The sequence below is a fragment of the Ranitomeya variabilis genome, chromosome 1 (assembly GCF_051348905.1).
Source record: "Ranitomeya variabilis isolate aRanVar5 chromosome 1, aRanVar5.hap1, whole genome shotgun sequence".
NCBI lineage: Eukaryota > Metazoa > Chordata > Amphibia > Anura > Dendrobatidae > Ranitomeya > Ranitomeya variabilis.
Window position 1 is genome coordinate 209,467,965 of NC_135232.1, and position 26,702 is coordinate 209,494,666.

The 26,702-nt window shown below is 41.6% G+C and overlaps 1 protein-coding gene across 1 annotated transcript in view; it reads right to left on the reverse strand.

Annotated features, from left to right (window-relative positions):
- Window positions 1-870: 870 nt before the first annotated feature.
- FBXW8 (F-box and WD repeat domain containing 8) overlaps window positions 871-26,702 on the reverse strand; it is a 191,173-nt gene continuing 165,341 nt past the window's right edge. The window contains exons 8-11 of the mRNA XM_077292346.1: window positions 25,759-25,886; window positions 13,142-13,315; window positions 6,003-6,119; window positions 871-3,412 (exon numbers count right to left, since the gene is read on the reverse strand). Coding sequence (XP_077148461.1) covers window positions 3,268-3,412; window positions 6,003-6,119; window positions 13,142-13,315; window positions 25,759-25,886 — 564 coding nt within the window. The 3' untranslated portion in view covers window positions 871-3,267. The remainder of the gene's footprint in view (window positions 3,413-6,002; window positions 6,120-13,141; window positions 13,316-25,758; window positions 25,887-26,702) is intronic.

Below are 26,702 nucleotides of genomic sequence, written 5' to 3' on the forward strand. Positions count from 1 at the left end.
CTATAATAAAGGCCCATAGGCCACATTCACATATCAGTATTTGGTGAGGTTTTTTTACCTCAGTATTTGTAAGCCAAAACCAGGAGTGGAATAATCAGAGGAGTATAACAGAAATACGTCACCACTTCTGTATTTATCACCCACTCCTGGTGTTAGCTTACAAATACTGAGGTAAAATAGTAGCCTAAATACTGCTGTGTGAACGTGACCATAGTGTCTCAGAAACATGTTAGTGGAGCTAGTGATTCTTCCAACTGTAATCTACCTGATAAAGCACCATTCCAGTGGGTTTGTTTCTTATTGCAGTGATGAGGTGGCGGTACTAATGTAAGGTTCCTGTCCCTAGTCTTATACTTACCCGCTGCCTTTTATCAGCGCTGCTACAGTCGGTCTTCAGCAGGTTGTGACCTGCCGGATCGCTCCAGTGTTTGTTGGGTGAGACAGAGGTCACTTTTCAATGTAAGTCTATGAGAGCCGCGTTCTGAGTCTGATAGACTCACACCAAGAGCTTGTGACCATTACCTCTGACTTCTGGTCAGTCTGAAGCTGTGGTTACAAGATGGCTTCGTGGGACCGGAGCGGTGCCAATAAAAGGTTAAGATGGTGGCAGGTAAGCATATGATGTAGGGGCAGAGAGACTGATTTCTGGGATGTAAGCATTGCTTACTGGGCTGCTTGCTGTAGGAGACTATCACTAGAGGGCTAGTAGTCCCACTGCCATATAGTCCTCCATATTTATTATTTCTTTATAACCTCCGTCCCAGTCGCTAATTGGCGGCATTCTGCTAATGCACAGAATTGCTAGATCAGCAGCAGAGAAAACTGTGATTTTATCAAAATGACAGCAAGTAGCTCAGTGTGTGATACATCGCTGGAATCGGGGTCTCTGCCTCATATCATGCCACGTTTAAATGGGATAGCAAAAATCTTGAAATAAACGCTCTTTAACAAGACAGTTTTGCCAAGGTGCTCCATTTTTTATTTCATGATAAGCCAAATTAGATTTTTTTTCCCATTCAGAAACAGCAGCACTTTTGTTAATAGGCCATGTCTGAAACTGCAGATCAGGGTCATTTACTAAAACAAAAATAAAAACAAAACAAGCTGAAAAAACACAGATCTAATCCATTATAATAATGGTGAAATCTATCACAATGCTCCATAGCAAATTAATTCTGCCAATCATTTTGGATGATTGATAAAGAGATCCAAAAATCTCTATAGAGCTGCTTTACTACACTGTGTGCAGAATTATTAGGCAAGTTGTATTTTGATCACATGATACTTTTATACATGTTGTCCTACTCCAAGCTGTTCAGGCTTGAGAGCCAACTACCAATTAAGTAAATCAGTTGATGTGCATCTCTGTAATCAGGAGGGGTGTTGTCTAATGACATCAACACCCTATATAAGGTGTGCTTAATTATTAGGCAACTTCCTTTCCTTTGGCAAAATGGGACAGAAGAGAGATTTGACGGGCTCTGAAAAGTCCAAAATTGTGAGATGTCTTGCAGAGGGATGCAGCAGTCTTGAAATTGCCAAACTTTTGAAGCTTGATCACTGAACAATCAAGCGTTTCATGGCAAATAGCCAACCGCGTCGCAAGAAGCGTGTTGGGCAAAAAAGGCGCAAAATAACTGCCCATGAATTGAGGAAAATCAAGCGTGAAGATGCCAAGATGCCATTTGCCACCAGTTTTGCCATATTTCAGAGCTACAACGTTACTGGAGTAACAAAAAGCCCAAGGTGTGTGATACTCAGGGACATGGCCAAGGTAAGGAAGGCTGAAAAATGAGTAAGGTGGAGGTGGGGTACTGGTATGGGCTGGTATCATCAAAGATGAACTTGTGGGACCTTTTCGGGTTGAGGATGGAGTGAAGCTCAACTCCCAGACCTACTGCCAGTTTCTGGAAGACAACTTCTTCGAGCAGCGGTACAGGAAGAAGTCGGTATCGTTCAAGAAAAACATGATTTTCATGCAGGACAATGCTCCATCACATTCCTCCAACTACTCCACAGCGTGGCTGGCCAGTAAAGGTCTCAAAGATGAAAAAATAATGACATGGCCCCCTTGTTCATCTGATCTGAACCCCATAGAGAACCTGTGGTCCCTCATAAAATATGAGATCTACAGGGAGAGAAAACAGTACACCTCTCGGAACAGTGTCTGGGAGGCTGTGGTGGCTGCTGCATGCAATGTTGATCGTAAACAGATCAAGCAACTGACAGAATCTATGGATGGAGGCTGCTGAGTGTCATCATAAAGAAAGGTGGCTATACTGGTCACTAATTTTGGGGGTTTTGTTTTTGCTTGTCAGAAATGGTTATTTCTAAATTTTGTGCAGTTATATTGGTTTACCTGGTGAAAATAAACAAGTGAGATGGGAATATAGTTACAGTAGTTTTTATTAAGTTGCCTAATAATTCTGCACAGTAATAGTTACCTGCACAAACAGATATCCTCCTAAGATAGCCAAATCTAAAAATAACCCACTCCAACTTCCAAAAATATTAAGCTTTGATATTTATGAGTCTTTTTGTTGATTGAGAACATAGTTGTTGATCAATAATAAAAATAATCCTCTAAAATACAACTTGCCTAATAATTCTGCACACAGTGTATATTTGGGAGCTGAGTGTCTCCCACTGACTGATATGTGAGACTACAGCATACCGCCGACCTCCTCGCTGCTGCAGATGTGGAGTTGTTATGGACATTACTGCTTGCTCTGGGGCTGCTATGGAATTGTCTTCTACGCTTGGACAGCGTACTCCTGTAAGTGGTTATCATGGCAGCCCCAGAGCAAGCGAGAGGGTAAATAATATTCACATAATGGAGCCTAAATTGCTGTACAATGATTCTGACACTTACACATGAGTCGGTTTACAACCTTTTACAGATATAAATCCCGTGATCAAAATAACGACTGGTCAAGTTGCATGAGTGCAATGTTCTTCATCATATACAAAATGGACAGTGGATGTAAAGATTAATGTACAATAGTGAATATTCTACAGCACATAAATCAGGGACTATTTCTCTTCCTTCACATTCAGACAATTACCGTTTTTCTTGGATGTTTTACTATTGCCTTTTATGCTTTTACTATAAAATTGATATATACAATAAAACAAAGAATTACAGTGGCGAAAACTGTAAAATCGGTTACAAAACTGCCATCCTGGGCATGTACTAGAGTCATCTGCCATATTCTCCCTGAGATAGATCAGTGACAGTCCATATCAGCCTTGGAGAGATCGCTGGGGTCACAAACTGTCATAGGGCACAGCTAGGCCAATGTTGTAATTGTATCCAGTCGCTTCACTGTAGGAGGAACGACAAATCGGGAGAATGCTCTCTGCAGACGTCTGATCCACCGAGAATTCGTATAGGCTGATGGTGCCTCGATGCCTGCAATGATGAGAAAAGCATGGCATTCACAGTGGCCCAGCAGGACAGTCTCTATCTGTATAGTCAGAAAGATCGCCATCTAGTGGTGCATTCTGTTCTTACACATGTACCTACAACCTAAGTGTGTTTTATACTAAGCTTTTATGCAAAAAATACGGCAAATTGTCTCTTCAGAGAGGAAGAGGCTAGAACTCTAGTGCCACCTATGCAAAAATACTGTATATTTCCATATGAAACATGGAAACAGGTGTCAGCCCAGAGATATTTACATCTAAAAAGGCAATTATATGTAAATAATGATATAAAAAATATTTTTATACGAGTTCGGTAGAAGAATTGGGTAGTTAAATGAAATCTGTCACCAGGTTTTTGCCACCTAATCCGAGAGCACAATAATGTAGAGACAGGAACCCTGATTACAACAATGTGTCACTTACTGGGCTGCTTGCTGTAGTTTTGATCAAGTCACTGTTTTATCAGAAGGAGATTATTAGTGATGGGTGAGCGTGCTTAGCACTGCTTGAGTATCGCGTGGTGCTCGGATCCCCGTAAGTGAATTATCTGAGAGACACTAAAGGACAAGTAACCTGCTGCCATGTACAGTACAGACCAAAAGTTTGGACACACCTTCTCATTTAAAGATTTTTCGGTATTTTCATGACTATGAAAATTGTAGATTCACACTGAAGGCATCAAAACTATGAATTAACACATGTGGAATTATATACTTAACAAAAAAGTGTGAAACAACTGAAATTATGTCTTATATTCTAGGTTCTTCAAAGTAGCCACCTTTTGCTTTGATGACTGCTTTGCACACTCTTGGCATTCTCTTGATGAGCTTCAAGAGGTAGTCACCGGGAATGGTTTTCACTTCACAGGTGTGCCCTGTCAGGTTTAATAAGTGGGATTTCTTGCCTTATAAATGGGGTTGAGACCATCAGTTGTGTTGTGCAGAAGTCTGGTGGATACACAGCTGATAGTCCTACTGAATAGACTGTTAGAATTTGTATTATGGCAAGAAAAAAGCAGCTAAGAAAAGAAAAACGAGTGGCCATCATTACTTTAAGAACTGAAGGTCAGTCAGTCCGAAAAATTGGGAAAACTTTGAAAGTGTCCCCAAATGCAGTTGCAAAAACCATCAAGCGCTACAAAGACACTGGCTCACATGAGGACCGCCCCAGGAAAGGAAGACCAAGAGTCACCTCTGCTTCTGAGGATAAGTTTATCCCAGTCACCAGCCTCAGAAATCGCAGGTTAACAGCAGCTCAGATTAGAGACGAGGTCAATACCACACAGAGTTCTAGCAGCAGACACATCTCTACAACAACTGTTAAGAGGAGACTTTGTGCAGCAGGCCTTCATGGTAAAATAGCTGCTAGGAAACCACTGCTAAGGACAGGCAACAAGCAGAGGAGACTTGTTTGGGCTAAAGAACACAAGGAATGGACATTAGACCAGTGGAAATCTGTGCTTTGGTCTAATGAGTCCACATTTGAGATCTTTGGTTCCAACCACCGTGTTTTTGTGCGATGCAGAAAAGGTGAACGGATGGACTCTACATGCCTGGTTCCCACCGTGAAGCATGGAGGAGAAGGTGTGATGATGTGGGGGTGCTTTGCTGGTGAGACTGTTGGGGATTTATTCAAAACTGAAGGCATACTGAACCAGAATGGCTACCACAGCATCTTGCAGCGGCATGCTATTCCATCTGGTTTGCGTTTAGTTGGACCATCATTTATTTTTCAACAGGACAATGACGCCAAACACACCTCCATGCTGTGTAAGGGCTATTTGACCAAGAAGGAGAGTGATGGGGTGCTATGCCAGATGATCTGGTCTCCACAGTCACCAGACCTGAACCCAATCAAGATGGTTTGGGGTGAGCTGGACCGCAGAGTGAAGGCAAAAGGGCCAACAAGTGCTAAGCATCTCTGGGAACTCCTTCAAGATTGTTGGAAGACCATTCCCGGTGACTACCTCTTGAAGCTAATCAAGAGAATGCCAAGAGTGTGCAAAGCAGTCATCAAAGCAAAAGGTGGCTACTTTGAAGAACCTAGAATATGACATAATTTCAGTTGTTTCACACTTTTTTGTTAAGTATATAATTCCACATGTGTTAATTCATAGTTTTGATGCCTTCAGTGTGAATGTACAATTGTCATAGTCATGAAAATACAGAAAAATCTTTAAATGAGAAGGTGTGTCCAAACTTTTGGTCTGTACTGTAGAACTCCATAGTCATGAGCTCTGTGTAACCCCGCACGCCCCACCACGGATTGGTAGCTTATTGCCTATGCGCAGTGTACACAGCTAGATAAGCAACAGATAAAACAGGGATTTTATCAAACCTGCACCAGGAGGTCCAGTAAGTGACATCACTGGAATCAGACTCTCTGCCTCTACATTATGCTGCTCTCAGATTCTATAGCAAAAACCTGGTGACAAATTCTTTTTTCAATCCAAATAACAGCAATTTAAAGGGCCAATAGCATTACTATTGCATTCTACAATCAGTCAGTAGAGCAACTGTTTTTTACGCTATAGGCTTTGTACAGTGTTCCTAAAGGTAAGAGATTAGACTGGCTACCTTCTGTGAGCAGTAAGGTCGTCATCCATGATGCTTGCACCACGCGGATGCTTCTCGTCAGGGATGTTTGCCGTAATCAGGCTTTGGGAGTTAAACCAGATGTAGCGGACTGGGTGTCTATAAGAGGAAAAATGATTACATAACAGGTATAATAACTGCCCCAACCCAATACAATACTAACCCCATAGAAGAAAAAGCATTCCAAGCGCCTGAAACACAAAGATTTGCTGTAAAATCTGAATGTATGAAGACATTTTACCAGATCCTCCCGCGGGTTATGTGACATCCACAGACTACAGTCATATGGCACCATCTAGTGTCACAAAAGTAGAATGCAGTGGCAGCGCACATGAATAGCAGTCTAGGACTAAATACTGACCTCGTATAGCATTATTTAAGTGTCTCACCTATGTTTTATAGAAACCGGGGATATAAACACAGCATCATAAGTGTTAATAATGCCGTTAGCTGGTATACAAGCAATAAGGCCCAGGATTGTGGCAGTAATACGGATGCTAAGATGTGCCTGCACTGTGGCCGCCTGACTGAGGCTAACAACTAAGGTAATGACGTAATTAGAAGGAAACATTCACAACAAGACGAACTCTTTTCTGCTGATGTCAAAGGACCTGCAGTCCAGCGCTGTATGGCGGTAATTAGATGCATCGAGAGGATCAAAGTCACCAGATTTCCCAATATAAATAACAAATTATTATATAGAACCCTTATTCCTCCAGCTAGACTCATAAAATGCTTATATTAAGATCAGCATTAAAAAACCAAAGTAAGTTCACCAGTCTCCTCAGGTCCAAGAGATCAATTTAATAATGGATGCAGTTGGTATTGTGAAACCTGGTGACAGATCTCCTTTAAGCAATTGTCCTGTAGACAATGGAATCTGTATTTTTAGCAGAAGGAAAATCTTTAAAAGTCTCCTTATATGTAAATCCAGTAATGTTTTTATCATGTCAATAAGTGAATCTCAGAAACAGTCAAATCAATTCCGTGTGCTCACTCCCTGTGTATGCCAAATGTGTACCAGTGCTTATTCGGAAAGGTTTCCTTCTGCTGGATACTTTGGGCTTAAAGATTTGTCCACTTTATTGTAACAAATGTGTTGGGGACATGATTATTTTATGCCACTTACTACTATATAGGTATTACAAGTTCTCCTCCTATTCTTGGTAGTGCAGCCTTCATCATAGAATGCACAGCTCCAATTCTCACTGTGGCCACTGACAGAGGACCACGAGACCAGACCTGTGAATTACCTCCTCCAATTAAAAACAGCTTTACCATTTGGGGCGTTTTTCACCCCCTTTAGATCACGCGCTCTTACGGCAGAGTCTGCTCTCCTCTTATCTTGGTGGTAATGTTCTCCTATTCTTATTACTTGTCAGTTTGTTTCCTCCTTTTTCTGTAAAACTCTTGGAAATCTATTAGGACTATATGAACTACAGGTTACTGCAATATTGCTATCGAAGTGTTCTCCCTAAAATCAAACAGTCTTAGGCCTCTTTCACACGTCTGGATATTTCCGGTACCAGAAAAACAGTACCGGAGATATCAGAGTCAGTGTGCCCGTGTGTTTAATACTTGTAGCATACGTGTGACAATCATGCGCCATATTAGTACCACACGTACCGGCAACTGGGAAGCAGCAGTACTGTTAAGTACCGGGTCCTGAAGACCGCTCTCATCATTCTCCCCTTCTCTGCCAGCGATCAGCGAAAGCAGGGGACAATGTTGAAAGTTGTATTCAGCTGATAGCAGCGAGAGCACATCTATTAGATGTGTCAATTCTGACCCTTAGTAATGGAGAGGCATCTATATGACACCTACATAGTAAATAAAGACACAGCCAGAATAAAGTCTTATTTCAAATAAAAACAAAACACACTTTTCCATTTTTATTTAAAAATAATGATGTACAATAACAAATTGTATTGTGGTACCGTGTTAGCCTGAAAAATCGATGTGAATACTTTTCTGCCCAATGATGACAGAAGTATTCTAGGAGTGATACCTTTATTGGCTAACCAGAAAATAATATGTTTGCAAGCTTTCAGAGCACAGTGGCTCCTCAGGCAAGATTACAAATACACTGTGTTCCAAATTATTATGCAAATTGGATTTTAGTGTCATAAAGATTTAATTGTTTTGTTTTTCAAATAAACTCGTGGATGGTATTGTGTCTCAGAGCTCAATGGATCACTGAAATCAATCTTAAACACATGTGATAATTAGTTTTCCAGGTGATTCTAATTAAAGGAAAACTACTTAAAAATGATGTTCCACATTAATAAGCAGGCTACAGCTTTCAAGTAACATGGGAAAGAAAAAGGATCTCTCTGCTGCTGAAAAGCGTTAAATAGTGCAATGCCTTGGACAAGGTATGAAAACATTAGATATTTCACAAAACTTAAGAGTGATCATCATACTGTGAAGAGATTTGTGACTGAAACAGAGCACAGACAGAATTCATGCAGATACAGGCAAAATGAGGAAGGTTTCTGCCAGACAAATTCATTGGATTAAGAGAGCAGCTGCCAAAATACCATTACAAACCAGCAAACAGATATTTGAAGCTGCTGGTGCCTCTGGAGTCCCTCAAACCTAAAGGTGTAGGATCCTCAAAGGCTTGCTGTGGTGTATAAACCTACTATTCGGCCACCCCTAAACAGTGTTCACAAGCAGAAACGGTTGCAGTGGGCCCAGACATACATGAAGACTAATTTTCAAACAGTCTTGTTTACTGATGAGTGTCGAGCAACCCTGGATGGTCCAGATGGATGGAGTAGTAGATGGTTGGTGGATGGCCACCATGTCCCAACAAGGCTGCGACGTCAGCAAGGATGTGGAGGAGTCATGTTTTGGGCCGGAATCATGGGGAAACAGCTGGTAGGGCCCTTTAAGGTTCCTGAAGGTGTGAAAATGACCTCTGCAAAGTATATAGAGTTTCTGACTGACAACTTTCTTCCATGGTATAAAAAGCAGAAACGTGCCTTCAGGAGCAAAATCATCTTCATGCATGACAATGCACCATCTCATGCTACAAAGAATACCTCTGAGTCATTGGCTGCTATGGGCATAAAAGAAGATAAACTCATGGTGTGGCCACCATCTTCCCCTGACCTAAACCCTATAAAGAACCTTTGGAGTATCATCAAGCAAAAGATCTGTGAGGGTGGGAGGCAGTTCACATCAAAACAGCAGCTCTGGGAGGCTATTCTGACTTCATGCAAAGAAATACAAGCAGAAACTCTGCAAAAACTCACAAGTTCAATGGATGCAAGAATTCTGAAGGTGATATCAAAGAAGGGTCCTATGTTAACATGTAACTTGGCCTGTTAGGATGTTTTGGAGTTAAATAGCTTTTTTGTTCAGTGAATGTGACCTCCTAATGCTGCAAATTCCACAAATGAGCATTTTCAGTTCTTAAAAACATATCAAATGTTTAGAAATTCTACTGTGCCTAATAATTTGGAACAGTGCATTTTGAGTTATTATTCATTTTGGAGATTATACTGTTATCATTGGGAGGTTTCTTCAATAAAATTTGATGTATGCTCTAACGGGTGATGACTTTTATTAGACTGACAGTCATTTGCACCAACATTTAGGAAAAACCGAGAAAAATGTCATTTGCATAATAATTTGGAACATAATGTAGATTAATAAGAAACAAGCACAACATTTAAAGAATACTAAAGCAGGACATTTGTTAGGGGGTGGGAAGTGTGATGAGTCCATAGATAAGCCAAGGTAATCAAATTAGGCATTTTCTTACAAATGGAGAGGCAGTGGGAATAATGTTCTTAGCTATCTAGAGTCCGTCTGGTGGAGTTGTGAATTGTATCCATGTAGTGACTCATAAATCCAGATGTCAAATTGAGTCCTAGTGTCAACGAATTAAACATATTCATTAGTTTATCAATCTTGGAGAACAACGAGTCAAAAAATGGCCCAAAAGAATAACATTTAAAACATATTTATTAGTGGTTTAGCTTTACATGTACGCGTATACATAATACATATAGAAAAACTTCATGTTTAGTAAATTGTGACTGTGTCCTTAGGTGCAACCAAAAACACCCGGCTCACAGATCAGGGCACAGATGTAGTAATGGTATAAATTATATGGTGCAACAATATATATCAACTCCATGCACGTAAGGAGAATTACATCCGACGCATGGCAACTAAAGACAAATATTAGCAGCTGATAGTAGTGCCGATAATGCGCCCATGCATACAAATGTATCTTGCAGCATATAAGACATAAAAAAGTAAGAGCTAATTACCCATGAGAGTTCAAATGTGCCCGACTGGATCCTGGGTGTGAACCCCAACGCGCGTTTCGCGTCTATGTGTAGCCGCTTCCTCAGGGGGCGCCCCCTGAGGAAGCGGCTACACATAGACGCGAAACGCGCGTTGGGGTTCACACCCAGGATCCAGTCGGGCACATTTGAACTCTCATGGGTAATTAGCTCTTACTTTTTTATGTCTTATATGCTGCAAGATACATTTGTATGCATGGGCGCATTATCGGCACTACTATCAGCTGCTAATATTTGTCTTTAGTTGCCATGCGTCGGATGTAATTCTCCTTACGTGCATGGAGTTGATATATATTGTTGCACCATATAATTTATACCATTACTACATCTGTGCCCTGATCTGTGAGCCGGGTGTTTTTGGTTGCACCTAAGGACACAGTCACAATTTACTAAACATGAAGTTTTTCTATATGTATTATGTATACGCGTACATGTAAAGCTAAACCACTAATAAATATGTTTTAAATGTTATTCTTTTGGGCCATTTTTTGACTCGTTGTTCTCCAAGATTGATATTATGATTTTGAGTCGGCTTATATTTATATACTTACTGACGACTGTATTAATATATATTCATTAGTTTGTATTCACAAATTACAAACAGTTATACTCACCTAACGCCCATTCCATTGAAGCCCCTGTCTAATGTAATAAAACAAAAATAAAAAACCACCATATCCCTCACCTGTCCGACGCTCTGTCCCACGCTGTAATCCATGTGGAAGATAAATAGTTTTCAACCTGGACGTTGCCAAGATGCAACCGTCCAGGCTGAGAACCAATGATGAATGAGCTGCTGCGAGCGCAGCATCAGTGACCAGCGGTGACATCGTCGAGGTTACTGCCGGTCACTGAGGCTGTGTTCCTAGCCAGGCTGAACTGCGGTGACCTCAGCACCATGAGAAAAAGTCACTGAGTTCACCGCAGATCACCATTCTCAAGTGCCTTTTCTGGACGGCTGCGGGCTGCTATTTTTAGTCTGGGGCGGGGTAAATATCCATGGCCCCTTACCAGCTTGAGAATACCAGTCTCCAGCTGTCAGCTTCAGCTTGGCTAGTTGTCAAAAATGGGAGGGGGACCTCACACCGTTATTTTTAATTCATTTAGATAATTAAAAAAACAGCGTGGGGAGCCCTCTACGCTTGATAACCAGCCATGCTGAAGTTGACAGCTGAGGGTTGCAGCCCGCAGCTGTCAGTTTTGCTTGGCTGGTTGTCAAAAATACTACAGGGGAACCCACACCTTTTATTTGAGAGTAGCCAGCAGCTGATGATTACTCCCATCAGCAGGCGCCTGCTCTCACTGTATTAGTGACAGCAGGTGTAGGCTAGTAGTCCCATCAGCCGCCGCCTGCTCTTGCTGTTATCAGCTGAATACAACTCTCAACAATCTACCCTGCTGTTTGCCGGCAGAGCAGGGGAGAATGAGGAGAGCGGTCTTCAGCACCTGGCGTTGGGAAACAGCACTAACAGTACTACCGCTGCTTCCCAGGCGCCGGTACGTTTCAAATGGATGACTTACAAATGTCATCCGTGTGTCACAAGTGTGTGGGATGTTTTGTGGCTCGTGCTGATGTTAAAAACATGGACATGTCAGCATATTTTGCCCACGGACACGGTCTGTGGAAACACACAGACATGTGCACAGACCCATTCACTTGAATGAGTCTACGTACGTGTGTGTGTCTGTGTGTGTGTGTGTGTGTGTGTGTCTGTGTGTGTGTGTGTGTGTGTGTGTGTGTGTGTGTGTGTGTGTGTGTGTGTGTGTGTGTGTCTGTACGTGTGAAAACTGTCACCACTCATACTGGACACACTAACTTGTGAAAGAGGCCTTAAGCAGGGGGCGCAATCTGCTTTAAAGGGAGCCTGTCACTGACAAAATGCTATTAACCTACATATATGGGATAATCTGCAGGTTAATAGCGTTCTGAATCTGCCTGGCACGGACACTGAGAGCCCCGCTGCCAGGAAGAAATGAACTTTATTCCTCCTTGCAGGCTCTCTCTTTCAGTCCCAGGGGCAGCACCTGTGCAGGTTCAGTCACTGCTGTGTGTATAGAAAGTGGTGGCTGTAACCGCACCCCTGACTGACAGCAGCTTATCATTACAACCAGTTGTCAGTCAGTGCATCTGGGGCGGTTACAGATGCCACTCTATACACACTGAGCTGTTACTGATCCCGCGCCGGCACTGCCCCTGTGACTCAAACCAGAATGCTGCTGGGGGTAATAAAGTTAATTTCGTCCCAGCAGCGGGGCTCTAAGTGTCGGCACAGAGGCAGATTTAAAACTCTATTAACCTGTAGCTGAACCCTATATCTGGTGGTTAATAGCATTTTTCACGCGATGGGTTCCTTTTAATTCACAAGAATGAGCCGGTCTAGAGGAGGAGCGGAGCGGTGTTGTGAACGGCAGAAGACAGCAATCCGTAAGTATTTTAGCACACACAGGGATCATATATTACTGATACCTATCCAGTGGGGACATCAAAAAAGAAAGTCGGAGTATTAGGAAAAGCATCAGTGCCCCGCTAGTTGCCAAAATGGAAAGTCTTTATGCCCATCTCTGGCTAACCACACCTCTCCAAGAAGGATGGCGCTGAACTGATCACTTCTGCTCCTTTGTTTTAGCAATCAGTGGGGACCTAAGCTTCTAACCCTTCATCAAACAACACATCACTATCACAGCTCACACTTTTTATGAACAAGAAATGCCACTTTAAATAAAGCTCTATAATCACACTGGAAATAATGAGAAAAGTAAGGAAATCTACATCTATAAGACAACATAGCATCACAGTACCTGGCATGCATCTCCCACAATTTTGTCCCCATTCTTTGATCCCATGTGCAGGTTAGACCTTCCTCTCCTCCAGACACCACCTTCCAGTCATCCATCTGCACTGCGGAGACTCCCAATTGATGAGCATAGAAGGAACAGAGGGACTTGCTACAACGGAGGTCATGTACACGCACCCTGCAATTTACAAAATCGGATATTCACACAGGTAAATAGGAAAAAAACCTCACAAACAATAATGTGGTCTGTGCCCTCAACTGTAATCCAGACCTGAAAGAAACTGAAGCACATCCATCTGCTACTCACTGCCGCGAGATGCATTAGTGAACTACGTCTGAAAGTGAACACAAGTGTGGACAAATCCAGAGGCAGATTTAGCCCAAATTTGCAGTTTTTGGCATAAATGGTGTGAAACACTCATCTCCCCCAACCCACAAATGACAAACACATTATTTCTCATCATGTTTTCTTTGCATTATTCGAGGTCTGAAAGAGCTGGGGTGTTTTTTTAAAATTTTGGCCATTTCTCCTTTTCGGAAAAAAAATACAAAATTTATTGCTTGGAAATTCGGAGACATGTTGTCAGAAGTTTATAGAATAAATGAACAATTTACATTTTACTCAAAAATATACCTATAAAGAGAAAAATCATACTAACTGAACATTTTTCAGTGGTCTCTTAATTTTTGCCAGAGCTGTATATAAAGTACTGAAGGCCGGGGAAAAAAAGTCAGATCAGGATGAAATGATGTAAAATCAAATGGAATTCTGCATGTTTTTGGGGGTTTTGTTTTACAGTGTTCATTGTATGGTAAAAATGACCCTTCAACATGATTTTCCAGGTAAGTATGATGATTACAGCGTTACTTCATTTGGGCTGGTCCCCTACTCTAATGACTCGCTTCTCAAAGTGTCCAAACAGACGTCATATTAACTGGGGAAGAGATGGGATCCAGGGTTAGCTCCGAAATAAAACCTTTCTGGGAAATATGGGTGGGTAATGGTGCGGAGGATCGCTTTTTCATTTCTTCATTAAAACATGTTAACAAAGTACCTTATATGTTTAACATTTACTGCAATATTGGAGTTCGCGTATACACAAGTCGCGGTGTGCGGACGCATCGTATATGTATGTTAGTATATTGGCCACATAGTGTAATTGTGCACATGTGCAGTAATGTCATACTAAAGGAGTAGTAGAATGTATTGGGGTGTTTGGCCTCTTCCTGCACCCAAATCCACCCTTCTTTCCCAGAAAAGTGAGCCAAGCCTGGATCCCATTGAGAAGTGAGTCACTAGAGTAGGGGACCATCCAAAATGATGGCACACCTTGTTATGGTTGGATGGATTTTTCATTCCTTGATCAAACATGTTAAGTAGCTTAGATAGTTTAAAGGTACCGTCACATTAAGCGACGCTGCAGCGATATCGACAACGATGCCGATCGCTGCAGCGTCGCTGTGTGGTCGCTGGAGAGCTGTCACACACAGACAGCTCTCCAGCGACCAACGATGGCGAAGTCCCCGGGTAACCAGGGTAAACATCGGGTTACTAAGTGCAGGGCCGCGCTTAGTAACCCGATGTTTACCCTGGTTACCAGTGTAAATGTAAAAAAAACCAAACACTACATACTTACATTCTGATGTCTGTTGCATCCCTCGCCTTCAGCTTCCCTGCACTGTGTAAGCGCCGGCCCTAAAGCACAGCGGTGACGTCACCGCTGTGCTTTGCTTTATGGCCGGCACTGACACATTCAGTGCAGGAAGCTCTGAGCAGCAGCGCGGACGCCGGGGGACGTGACAGACATCAGAGGGTGAGTATGTAGTGTTTTTTTTTTACTTTTACAATGGTAACCAGGGTAAATATCGGGTTACTAAGCGCGGCCCTGCGCTTAGTAACCCGATATTTACCCTGGTTACCCATTGTAAAACATCGCTGGCATCGTTGCTTTTGCTGTCAAACACGACGATACACGTCGATCTGACGACCAAATAAAGTTCTGGACTTTCAGCAACGACCAGCGATATCACAGCGGGATCCAGATCGCTGCTGCGTGTCAAACACAACGATATCGCTAGCCAGGACGCTGCAACGTCACGGATTGCTATCGTTATCGTTGCAAAGTCGTTTAGTGTGAAGGTACCTTTACGTGTACAGCCATAGAGGAGCTCTTGTACTCATTACTCGCAGTGTGCGGACGCATCGTCTATGTAGATGCTTGATAAGTAACATGGCCGCCAGCATCTACCACACTTGCGGACCTCAGCGCAGACCTACCGGACTTTAATTTTGTGCTAAACAGTTAGGAGAACATAAGAAGTCGCATGAAAGAACACTTACACTTATTGTACTTTTATCCTAGATCAGTTAGTAGTAGTTATGCCAATTGCTTCGGTAATAAATAAAAGTCAAACTGCAAATTATGTAAGTCAGCATTATTTTAGGTGAACTACACATCCCAGCATACCATGAACTAATTTTAATACCTTACCTATGCTTGTTATATCTTCAAAGGGTATGAATGAAGACTCCCTACCTCCATCTCAATAGGAGGCTAAGATCATAGGAGTGTATAAAATCTGGAGAACTTGGGACGATTTTTTACTCACTTGCCATCCAAATGCAGTCCGTACACAATGAGATTTTCACAGCAGCAGCCATTAATCATTCACAAGACCATGTACAGGTTCGCCTGTTACAGAAATGCAATGCAGCTGTATGGCACATAGACCTGAATGGGAGTCGCATCCGATTCACGGAAGAAACAAGTGCATGCTGGGATTTTTTTCAATGCAGATTGTCAGTGAAAAAAATCTGCACTGCCCCATTGTTAACATTGGTCCGAGTGCCTGTTTTTTTCATGGACAGCACCAAGACCATGTCTGCAATGTGCAAGAAAACACCTTCAGGTGGTTTGGCCAGGTATACGAACTTCAATGCCCAGACTGAGCCCTCCAACCCGAACCTATTGTTATTATGCTTAGCTTATATAGCGCCATTAATTCCGCAGCGCTTTACAGACACCACCACTTTGCACTGTTAATGGGCGTTTTAAATATGGCGCTGATACTGGACTCCATCTTTATCTGATAACATAAGAACCACTGTTTTCCACATTTGAGAAGACAGACTTGGCTTTGATGACATGAACCAGTTTCCAAGTGTGACCAGGAAAATTAGGGTTAGAATAAACTTGTGCTCAAAAAAAAAAAAAAAGTGCCAGAACACCCCAGAATTTGTTTAATGTCTGTAAATATTTAGATCTTGCCCCCCTCCCCCTGCAGCTGTGAATGAGGTGGCCATTCTGTGTCAAAGGATGAAAGGCCAGTCCTCATCTAGGAGTATTTTATAGAGAAATAATAGCAGTACTAGTAATGATTATCGTACGTGCAGCAAGGGTTAATGCCGCAACATGAGGGAAGTCATTCTCTTTAACCTCTTCATGACAAGGTCATATTTCTATTTTTTGCCACTCTAATTCTCCATCACTTTCTTCCAAGAGCCATAACCTTTTTTTTTTGTTTTTGCATCGACATAACTATATGAGGGCTTGTTTATCAAACAACATAGGAAAAAATAGGAACCAACCCCCCCCCCTTGAAAATTCTGTCATTGTTGTTTGGATTTTGTTATTATGGTGCTCAGTGTAGGGTAAAAATGACCACGATTCCTCACATCAGTATTACGGTGATACTGAACATATTATTTTTACACTTTACTAGAAAGAAATGTTTTGTGTCACCATTTTCTCATAACTTTTTTGGGAAATAGGAAAAGGGGTGAGGGTTGATTTTTTTTTTACATTTTTAAAATATTTTTTACTAAATATATTTTTGTTTTAATTCTCACTTTCTTATTTTTCTTAGGGACTTGAAACAGTGATTGTTTCATTGCTTGTGATAGATACTGCAGTATTGCAATATATAGTATAAATAATCTCCAGTGGATGAAAGTACAAAGATGGTGCGTAGCAGGGGCAATGCACCCAGATAAGGGCCTCGGTCCGCACCGACAGTGGCATACAAGTGGTTAAACAGGAGCCAGGGCCTGCCATATATGAATCAGACTCCTGAACCCCGCTACATGTAACCCCGAGCCAAAATGACTTATTTATGTTTCATGGTCGCGACTGGGTTATTTGCTATAATATTCGGGTGGGAGCACAAGGCATCTTTCTAAGGCACGCGGCCTCTATAACCCCCCTGAAAAAGCGTTCAATAAACCTTAAAAAAAAAAGTGAATTTGTGAACCACAATGCCAAAACGACTTGATGTGCATATGTTCAGTGTTTTCAACCACATCAGGCTTCCAACGATGTGAAAAAGTTAAACGTGAGCAGTCAATTCTTCAGGCTCACTAGTGCGCGTGCGTGTGTGTGTGCGCGCGTGGGTGTATGTATATATATATTTGGTCGTGATGTGCCACCTTTGCGGTTGGTGGGTGGGGGGGATTTACTCTACCTTCCATTTTCACCTTCCACATTTGGGTGTAGGATGCCCCACTTGACTGATGGGTTCCCCCACACCTTGTGACACGGATGGACTTATGTCTTGACCTCCTAATTTACATGCCATATTCCTTGGTAACTTGTTCTTTTACTAACGCTATATTTATGATGTGTGCTTATATTTATTATATTACATTACCTGCATCGTGCCACAATAGATGGCGGTATTTTATGACAAGTGATTTTTTGTATCTATGTGAGAAATGCGCTTATCCTGCACTTTAAAACAGAGATATAATGACAAGCCACAGTATATGGCGGTATTTTATAACAAGTGATTTTTTATACACTGTTTGAGAAGTGCACTTATCCTGCGCCTTTAAACAGGGCCATAATGACGTTTTAAATACTTTACAAAGTATGGACATGCGCAGCAGTCAGAACCTTTCCCAATATGGCGATCTTTTTTCTTCAGCACCGCACTGCGCCGATGCATACACATTTGGATTTATGGGAAGTTGTTATGTCGTCAGACATGCGCAATAGACTCCTGAGGACGCCGAGGATCTAGCATGTATTTGTAATGAAGATGTGAGTGTGTTTGTAGTCCTTTTTGGCGTGCAACACCTGCATCTATTTAATTAATCACATGATATTTGCAATATTAAAGGGAACCTGTCACCACGTTTTTGGAAGATGGGATAAAAATAGCGTTAAATAGGGGCAGAGGTGGGCGTTACATTAGTGTGTGTGTTATGCGTTTATTACCCACCTAAGTTGCCGAAATAACTTTGCAAAGTCTCCGTTTTCGCCTGTCAATCAGGCTGGTCAGGTCACATGGGCGTGGTGTCTTCACCCAGATTTGGCGTAGTTTTCCGTTGGTGGCGTAGTGGTGTGCGCATGCCCAAAGTCCGGAATCCTCTTCCAGGGGATTTAAAATAGCGCGGTGTTCGTTATTGCATTGGTGATCGGTGGGCGCGGCCATCTTCCTTTGGCCGCGCGTGCGCAGAAGCGGCGCTCTGCTGGCCGCGGCTTCAGGAAAATGGCCGCGGGATGCCGCGCGTGCGCAGATGGATATCGCGGCGGCCATTTTCCTGAAGCCGCGGCCAGCAGAGCGCCGCTTCTGCGCACGCGCGGCCAAAGGAAGATGGCCGCGCCCACCGATCACCAATGCAATAACGAACACCGCGCTATTTTAAATCCCCTGGAAGAGGATTCCGGACTTTGGGCATGCGCACACCACTACGCCACCAACGGAAAACTACGCCAAATCTGGGGGAAGACAACGCCCATGCGACCTGACCAGCCTGATTGACAGGCGAAAACGGAGACTTTGCAAAGTTATTTCGGCAACTTAGGTGGGTAATAAACGCATAACACACACACTAATGTAACGCCCACCTCTGCCCCTATTTAACGCTATTTTTATCCCATCTTCCAAAAACGTGGTGACAGGTTCCCTTTAAGTACTTTGTACACTATATCTTACTATACATGTATAAGATATTTTATGAAAGATTTTGTATATTTGCACTTAGCACTTTAATCTATGTAAGACGGTGATTAGGTCTTCACAAATCATGTATGAAAGTTTATGCTACGGTAATTAATTCATGAATGACATGTGCACCCTATATATGTCTGTAGCACTGCTTGAGTCATTGCTTGAGAAAGGATTTGTTTTACCCGAAACGTTATGCCACAGGGCATTAAAGTCCTTTTTTTTTTTTTTTTTACATCTTTTTGTGCAGTTTCCCTTTTTTGTTCACTATATATTTTATTATATATACCGTAAGTAAATTATACATCTTTATTGTTAACAGGATTACCTACTTCAGGAGAGTGCCAGAGCGTAACAGGCCCCATGTAGCCATTATAGATCAAGACCACCAGTATCTCATATTCAGATGAAATTGAGAACAGACCATGTGTTTTTGCCTAATGATTTAGAAAAAATGTAGGAAAAAATGTAATTGGTATAAAAAAAAAAACAATGCAGCCTTAACGGTACATTATACCCATTCAGGGAAACAGTCCGAGAGCAAGTGGCAGAGATTTAAATAGCAAATGATATGAGATCATATGAGAAAGCGTCCCTCAGGTGAGAAGTGCAAACATTTCCAAAAATGAACGGCTTCCAGCATCCTTTTAGCTGATTAGCAAATGTCTTCCCGCAAACATTAAATTCACCCCTGGGTGCAGTCAGAAATCCTCCTCTGTAACTTCATAGCACACATACTGCCGTGGAGGCCGGATTGTCTCACCAGGCTCATGAATCGCTCTTCAGACATATTACTCCATGCCTTGGCCAACAGTGAACTCTATGCTAAAAGTAAATTAATATGTTTTGGGTTTTTTTTTTTTTTTTACTCAACAGCTTCTTGTAGCACAAAGAAACAAAAATCCTCATTTTGCTGATCGGTGAGGGTCCCAGCGGTTGGACAAGCACCAATCTGCAAGTTAGCACCTATCAATCCTGTGGTTCGGTGATCACTTATTCTCATTGGACAACCCTTTTAATTCATCCGACCAGGAATTGTTGTTCCACTGTTCAGTGATTCATTTTTTGCCTTTTTTTCTGTGGAAAATGACAAGTTGTGCGCTCGGACAACTTGGTAAGAGCACAAGCTCCATATTCCCGACATCCTCCACTGATCAGGTTATTTCCATGCAGAGGAGCCTTTTCCTGGATGTTCTTCTTCAATCACACTATTCTCAGTAAAACCTCATAAGGCTAGCCTTTTTCGACATAAAAGCCCTGGCTAGTTTAGCCCAATGATCATGCCTGAGATCGCTTGATTTTCCCAGTCTAATGTGGACTCGCACTAAGGCCAAGTTCACACGAGCATATAAAAAAAAAAATCGGCCAGGAAACTCGGGACGATTTTTTTCTCATTTGTCATCCATATGGCATCCGTTTTTATACAGCAGCAGTTAATACAAATTTACAAGACAAAACACAGTTTCCTATAATTGTAGAAAAAGACATGCACCACACATTCAAAAATCATACATTGGCCTAATCCCGCGATACATTTAAAAAAAAAATGAACATGAGGTTCTTAAACATTCTGATCAAACTGTACAAAACCCATGGCGACGTCACGGTGAACCTCTGAGAGGGTCCCTAATTCTTAATGTAAAAGGTGTGGTGCCATGTGCAGACCACTGACGGAGCAAATGGATCAGCAAGGGGAGCACCCTGGCACCCCACAGCACCCATGCTCCAAGGCAAAGCCTCCACGGCTCCAGGTCATTCAGTCCCACAGGCACAGCACCACAGCAGCAATGGCAGCCACGCAACAGCAACAGTAAAAACTATATAGAAAAAAGTCTAACATCATAAGATCACCGCATGATTTTTGGATGTGCAGGTCAGGTCTTTTTCTACAGTTATAGTAAATATAGTTTCCTAATTAACCCCTTAGTGACCGAGCCAATTTAAACCTTAATGACCAAGACAAATTTTACATGTCTGACCACTGTCACTTTATGTAGTAATAACTCTGGAATGTTTCCCACTGATTCTCAGATTGATTTTTTTTTCGTGACATATTGTACTTCATGATACTGGTAGCATTTCTTGAATATGACTTTCGTTTATTCATGAAACAAAATGAAATTTGGCAAAAATTTGGAAAATTTAGCAATTTCCAAACTTGAAATTTTTGTGCCCTTAAATAAGAGAGTGGTGTCACAAAAACAGTTAATAAAACAATTTTTTCTTTTTGTTAGGAAGTTAGAAGGGTAAAAAGTTGACCAGCGATTTCTCATTTTGCCAAGAAAATTTACAAAACCATTTTTTTAGGGACCACATCACATTTGAAGTGTCAGTGAGGGTGTCTATATGGCAGAAAGTACCCAAAAGTGACAACATTTTAAAAACTGCACCTCTCAAGGTGTTCAAAACCACATTCAAGAAGTTTATTAACCCTTCAGTTGCTTCATGAGAACGGAAGCAATGTGGAAGGAAAAAATTAACATTTAAGTTCAAACAGTAGAAAAAATGGTGTGCACTCATCTTCCCGATAAAAAGTTCCTTTATTGAGACATTAGCAGTTCAGACAATTTTTGCATATTTCACATAACAGGTAACACCATTAAACTGGGTGCCATTGATCATCAGGTGCGGGATTTTATTTCATGCAGGACTACATACTTGGTCTATGCGCTGATATGCCCATGCAGCTTTTACTATATAGGTAAAACTATCCGTCCCCTTTTTATACGAGTCAGAGAGCACTTCAATTCAATCCGTACAGGTAGAGGAGTCTCTCGGCTTATAAACCATGTAAGACAATGCCATGAGGGTACTGCAAGGATACTCCGCTTTATAGGTCTGGAAAGAGTGACTTTACCCAAATATGGTGGCAATCTAAATAGATTGCTTTTGAGGAGAGAAGCAATATGGATAATGCGTACAAACCAATGGGTCTAAATGAAAAAATTGATATGTCCGTTTTTTTGTGAATCTCCCTTCTATGTTTCAGATGTATTTTGTTTCTCTTTTTTCATGTTTTTCTCATGTTTCTAATGATGTTTATTTGTATGTCTTTATTCACCTTCTGAAGATGGTATTAATTATACCCATGAAGCCAGGTGGTGGGAGGTTTTGTTTTACTCTATATAAACCGGCCCTCCCACTTCCTTTGGCTATCAGGATCTGTGGAAGCGCTGCTCGCGCGAAACAGCTGTCATCCTATTTGACTACACATTCTCACTGTCTGAACTGCTAATGTCTCAATAAAGGAACTTTTTATCGGGAAGGTGAGTGCACACCATTTTTTCTACTGTTTGAACTTTGCATGTCACTACAGGTGTTGCACCCTATATCCCGCATTTTTGGAAGCATATAAGCACTAGCAGCAGTGGATGGTAATAGAGACGGAGGTACAACAGGGTCAGCACAGTAGCGGTGCGGATTTTTTCTTTTTCTTTGAACTTTGTTTGAACATTTAAGTTGTTTCACAAAAAATTTCTCTATTCTCTCGCTCGATGCTCCATTTGTGGGGGAAATCTACTTCCTGGGCGCATGGCAGGGCTCGGAAGGGAAGGACTTTTTGAACGCAAAATTGGCTGTAATTGAGAGCGGATGCCATGTTGCTGATGTGTCTAAACAGTGGAAACCCCCCAAAAGTGACTCCTTTTTGGAAACCACACCCATCAATGATTTTATCCAGGTGTATAGTGAGCATTTTGAAGCCGCAGATATGACACAGAATTTGATAACATTAGGTCATAATATTGAATATGTCGTCATTGGTGTTGAGCGCTACTTCAGTTTACATCGGGTGCTCGGGTATGCACCAAATGTTGCAGGTGCGCGAGTGAAATGCTCGAGTCCCCGCCCCACATGTTTCGTGGATGTTAGACAACCAAAAAAAAACATGTGGGGATCTGTGATACTTCGTGCATACCCGTGCACCCGATGCAAACTTGAGTAGCGAGCACTTGCACTAAACACTAGCCGTCATATCATTAACCTTTTTTTTTTTTCAACTTTTGAAAAAAAACAAAACAATTTTAAATCTATCCCCAACTGCAAAGAATAGAAAAAAAAAATTAATTTATAATTTTTATCTATCTAGGGGGTTTTGATTTACTGTTTTGTTTATTTTGATCACTGCAATAGGTCCCGGGTGATGGTGGAGGTATCAGAGGGGCTCGGTGTTAGATCATATCAGAGAATACAGAAATTAATTTTAAATCAGATTTTTTTTGTGTGTGTGATAGCCGTTAGTCGGTGAATAACAGCGATCACGTGACAGGGGACCGTAAAAACGGGCCCTCATCATGTTATAATGTAGCTGAGACCTCAGAGATTTTCTGACGCTCAGGGGCACTATACCCTTACTTCTCAGTGCCGTTAAAGAGCGTAGAAGAGGAATATATACCCTTAACTGCTGCCGTTAAAAGGCGTAACAGAGGTTGTTAAGGGGTTACAGAACTGCATCAATATAGCTGTAAAATTGGTTTTGCATGGAATCTGATTTTTTTTTTTTGCGCATCCATAGACTTGAAATGCAATGCTTTAAATAAACTTTATTTACTATAACTGTAGAAAAAGACGCAAATCCAAAACTCATACGTTGATCTAATCCCGCTAGACATTTTTTTCAAAATGAACATGAGGTTCTTTGTTTAACAATCTGATCAGGCAGTATGATGGCCCCTGCCACAACACATCTGACACTGTGCTGTCCATTTTTTCATGGGAAGCACTCGGACTGAAAATTCGGTCATGTGACCCAGGCCTAAAACTAATCCACAAAAAACGGGCTCGCTTGATTTTATACTGCGCTCTGAGATTATGGCTAATTTCCATACAGGCGAGATTAAATCATTAAAGGGGAGGTATCTCCAATAGGTCTGTGTCACAGTAACATAGGTCTTGCTTTCAACAGGAATGTTTCCACTGGTAACATTAAAAATGGGTCATGGCTGGGTCTTCCAGCAAGACAGTGAACCAAAACATACAGCCAAGGCAACAAAGGAGTGGCTCAAAAAGAAGCACATTAAGGAAATGCAGTGGCCTAGCCAGTCTCCAGACCTTAATCCCATAGAAAGAGAGTTGAAGCTCCGAGTTGCCAAGCGACAGCCTCAAAATCTTAATGATCTAGAGATTATCTGCAATGAGGAGTGGACCAAAATTCTTCCTGACTTGAGCGCAAACCTCGTCATCAACTACAAAAAACATCTGACTGCTGTGCTTGTCAACAAGGGTTTTACGACCAAGTATTAAGTCTTGTTTGCCAGAGGGATCAAATACTTATTTCTCACTGCAAAATGCAAATACATTTATATAATTTATACAATGTGATTTTCTGGATTTTATTTTTGATATTCTATCTCTCAATGTTAAAATTAACCTACGCTTAAAATTACAGACTGTTCATGTCTTTGTCAGTGGGCAAACTTACAAAATCAGCAAGGGATCAAATACTTCTTTCCCCCACTGTAATTAATATGTATTAAAGCACTGTTTCCTACCCAAAGATGAACCTACAATTCAGCCATCATGAATTACAAACACCAGTAAATGCCCTGGAAAAATGTAATATCACAAATACCATTTTTTGGGGGAAACTTCAACGATCTGTTTTTCACAATACTCCAAACCTACAAACTCCAGCGAGCTGCCAGGAATTGTCAGAACAGAATTAGTCTGTACCCCTCATAAATCTAAGAAATATGTTTAAGGAAAGCTTGTTCTTTTTTCTTTGGGATGTAATTAATGGAGCCATGACACACACTTTATATGAGAACCTATCAATCTGGTAAATCCAGGTTTTGGAAGAGAACACAGGCTGAAATGAGAAGAATAATTTATCAAGTATGTCACGATCCAGTGCACTGAAATAACAAGCTCTGGCGCATCTCCAGAGCTCTGTGGCATCTTTCCTCCTGTGGTCCTGAGGATTGGGGAAGGGTGCAGGTGCCTGGAAAGGGAAGGTGGTAAGTGTCTGATGGAAAAGACGAGACGCAGCTTTTCCAAATCCCTATTTCAGAAGAGGAAGAGCAGGAACAGTTTGCCAAAAAAGTCATCTGGTACCGCGTGCTGCTGCTTCAGTAGCCACGCAGCCTAGACCTGTTGGAAGCCTCAAAGTAGAAGATGAGCATATTTAATTCTAGGCAATCCCAGTGTAGCGTAATTGGCAATATTATACTAGATTTTTTACTTAGGTTGCTATGTATTATATATCACATTAATATTTATTGACGTGTCTATTGAGAGTGATGGATGTAACTGTGTAATTGGCACTATTTTTGCAAAGATATAATTCATTAACTTTCATCATTTTTTTGGGAGGGGGGAATTTTAAAAACATTGTTATTCTGAAAACTTTGTGCCACAACACCAGCTCGCAGTGCCCCCTTTTCACCAGTGATGTGATAGCAGGAAGCTTATGGGATACTACGGCAGTCGGGGCCTGCTGAATGCCCCCATGGCTGCCATATTTGTAGTCAGAGGGACCCTATTGAAGCCAGTGAAGTCCTTCTGTCTGTCTTAGATGTTGTAGCATAAAATCAAAACTTGCACGTTTTCATCATGATCTGAATGAGAAAACATTGTAGTTGCACACAGAATATACCGAAAATACAGAAATCTGGACCAAACAAACTCAGTAGCTGTGGAAAATCTCTAGTGGTGGGGCTGTTGCCTGTACTGTACCTTCTGTCCCGGTTTCCAGTTACCACGAGATGCGGAGGGCTGTCTTTCAGATTGATGCAGGTAAAATCTCCAGTGGAATTACCCAAAGTTGTGAGACACTGAGCAGTCTGTAGGTTGTACACATGAATCTGCGGATATAATGAAACAGGAATCTAATAAGTATAGTGATCCCTCAAGCTACAATATTCATTTGTTCCCGGACACTGTACGTTGACCATAACTCTATCGACAAATAGTAATTGATTCTGAAGTCTAGCAAATGTCAACTCAAAATAAGTAAAATGAGGATTAAATACAATTAACGAGTGACAACTTGACCAGTCTGTAAGTACACAGCCCCATACTCAGCAATATATTGAGACATTTGTATCATTAACATTTTCAGCAATTTGTGCTATACATGCCTTTCTGTGAGAACCAGCCTAAGGCCCCTATCACACATAGGTTTTTTGCCATCACTCACAATCCGGTGAATTCTGAAAAAAAAAAAACTGATCCGGCAAAAGCTGCCGCCGGATCCGTTTTTTTCTCAGAGACTTGTATTAGCGACAGATGGTCTCACAATTCATCCGTTTTTTGCCAGATCCGTCGAAAATTGGTTTTCCGGGGACGGAAAAAATGGACATAGTAACGTTTTTTGTGTCTGTTGAAAAAACGGACAGCGACGGATACGCCGCTGTCTGTCATTTGCTACAATGGAACCCTATGGCGCCGGATCTGTCAAATGACAGAATTCGGCGATGGATTCCGTTTTTTTTTTTAACTGAGCATACTCCAATTTTTTTAGGATCCAATTAGCTGGATCAGCTAGTCGGACCAGTCGAAAAAATCTGCAAATGGATCATTTATTTTCAACATTCGACGGATTGTGCCTGATGGCAAAAAACTGGTGTGTGAAAGCAGACTTAGCTCCTTGGTGCATCTATGAGTGTTGAGTACCTATG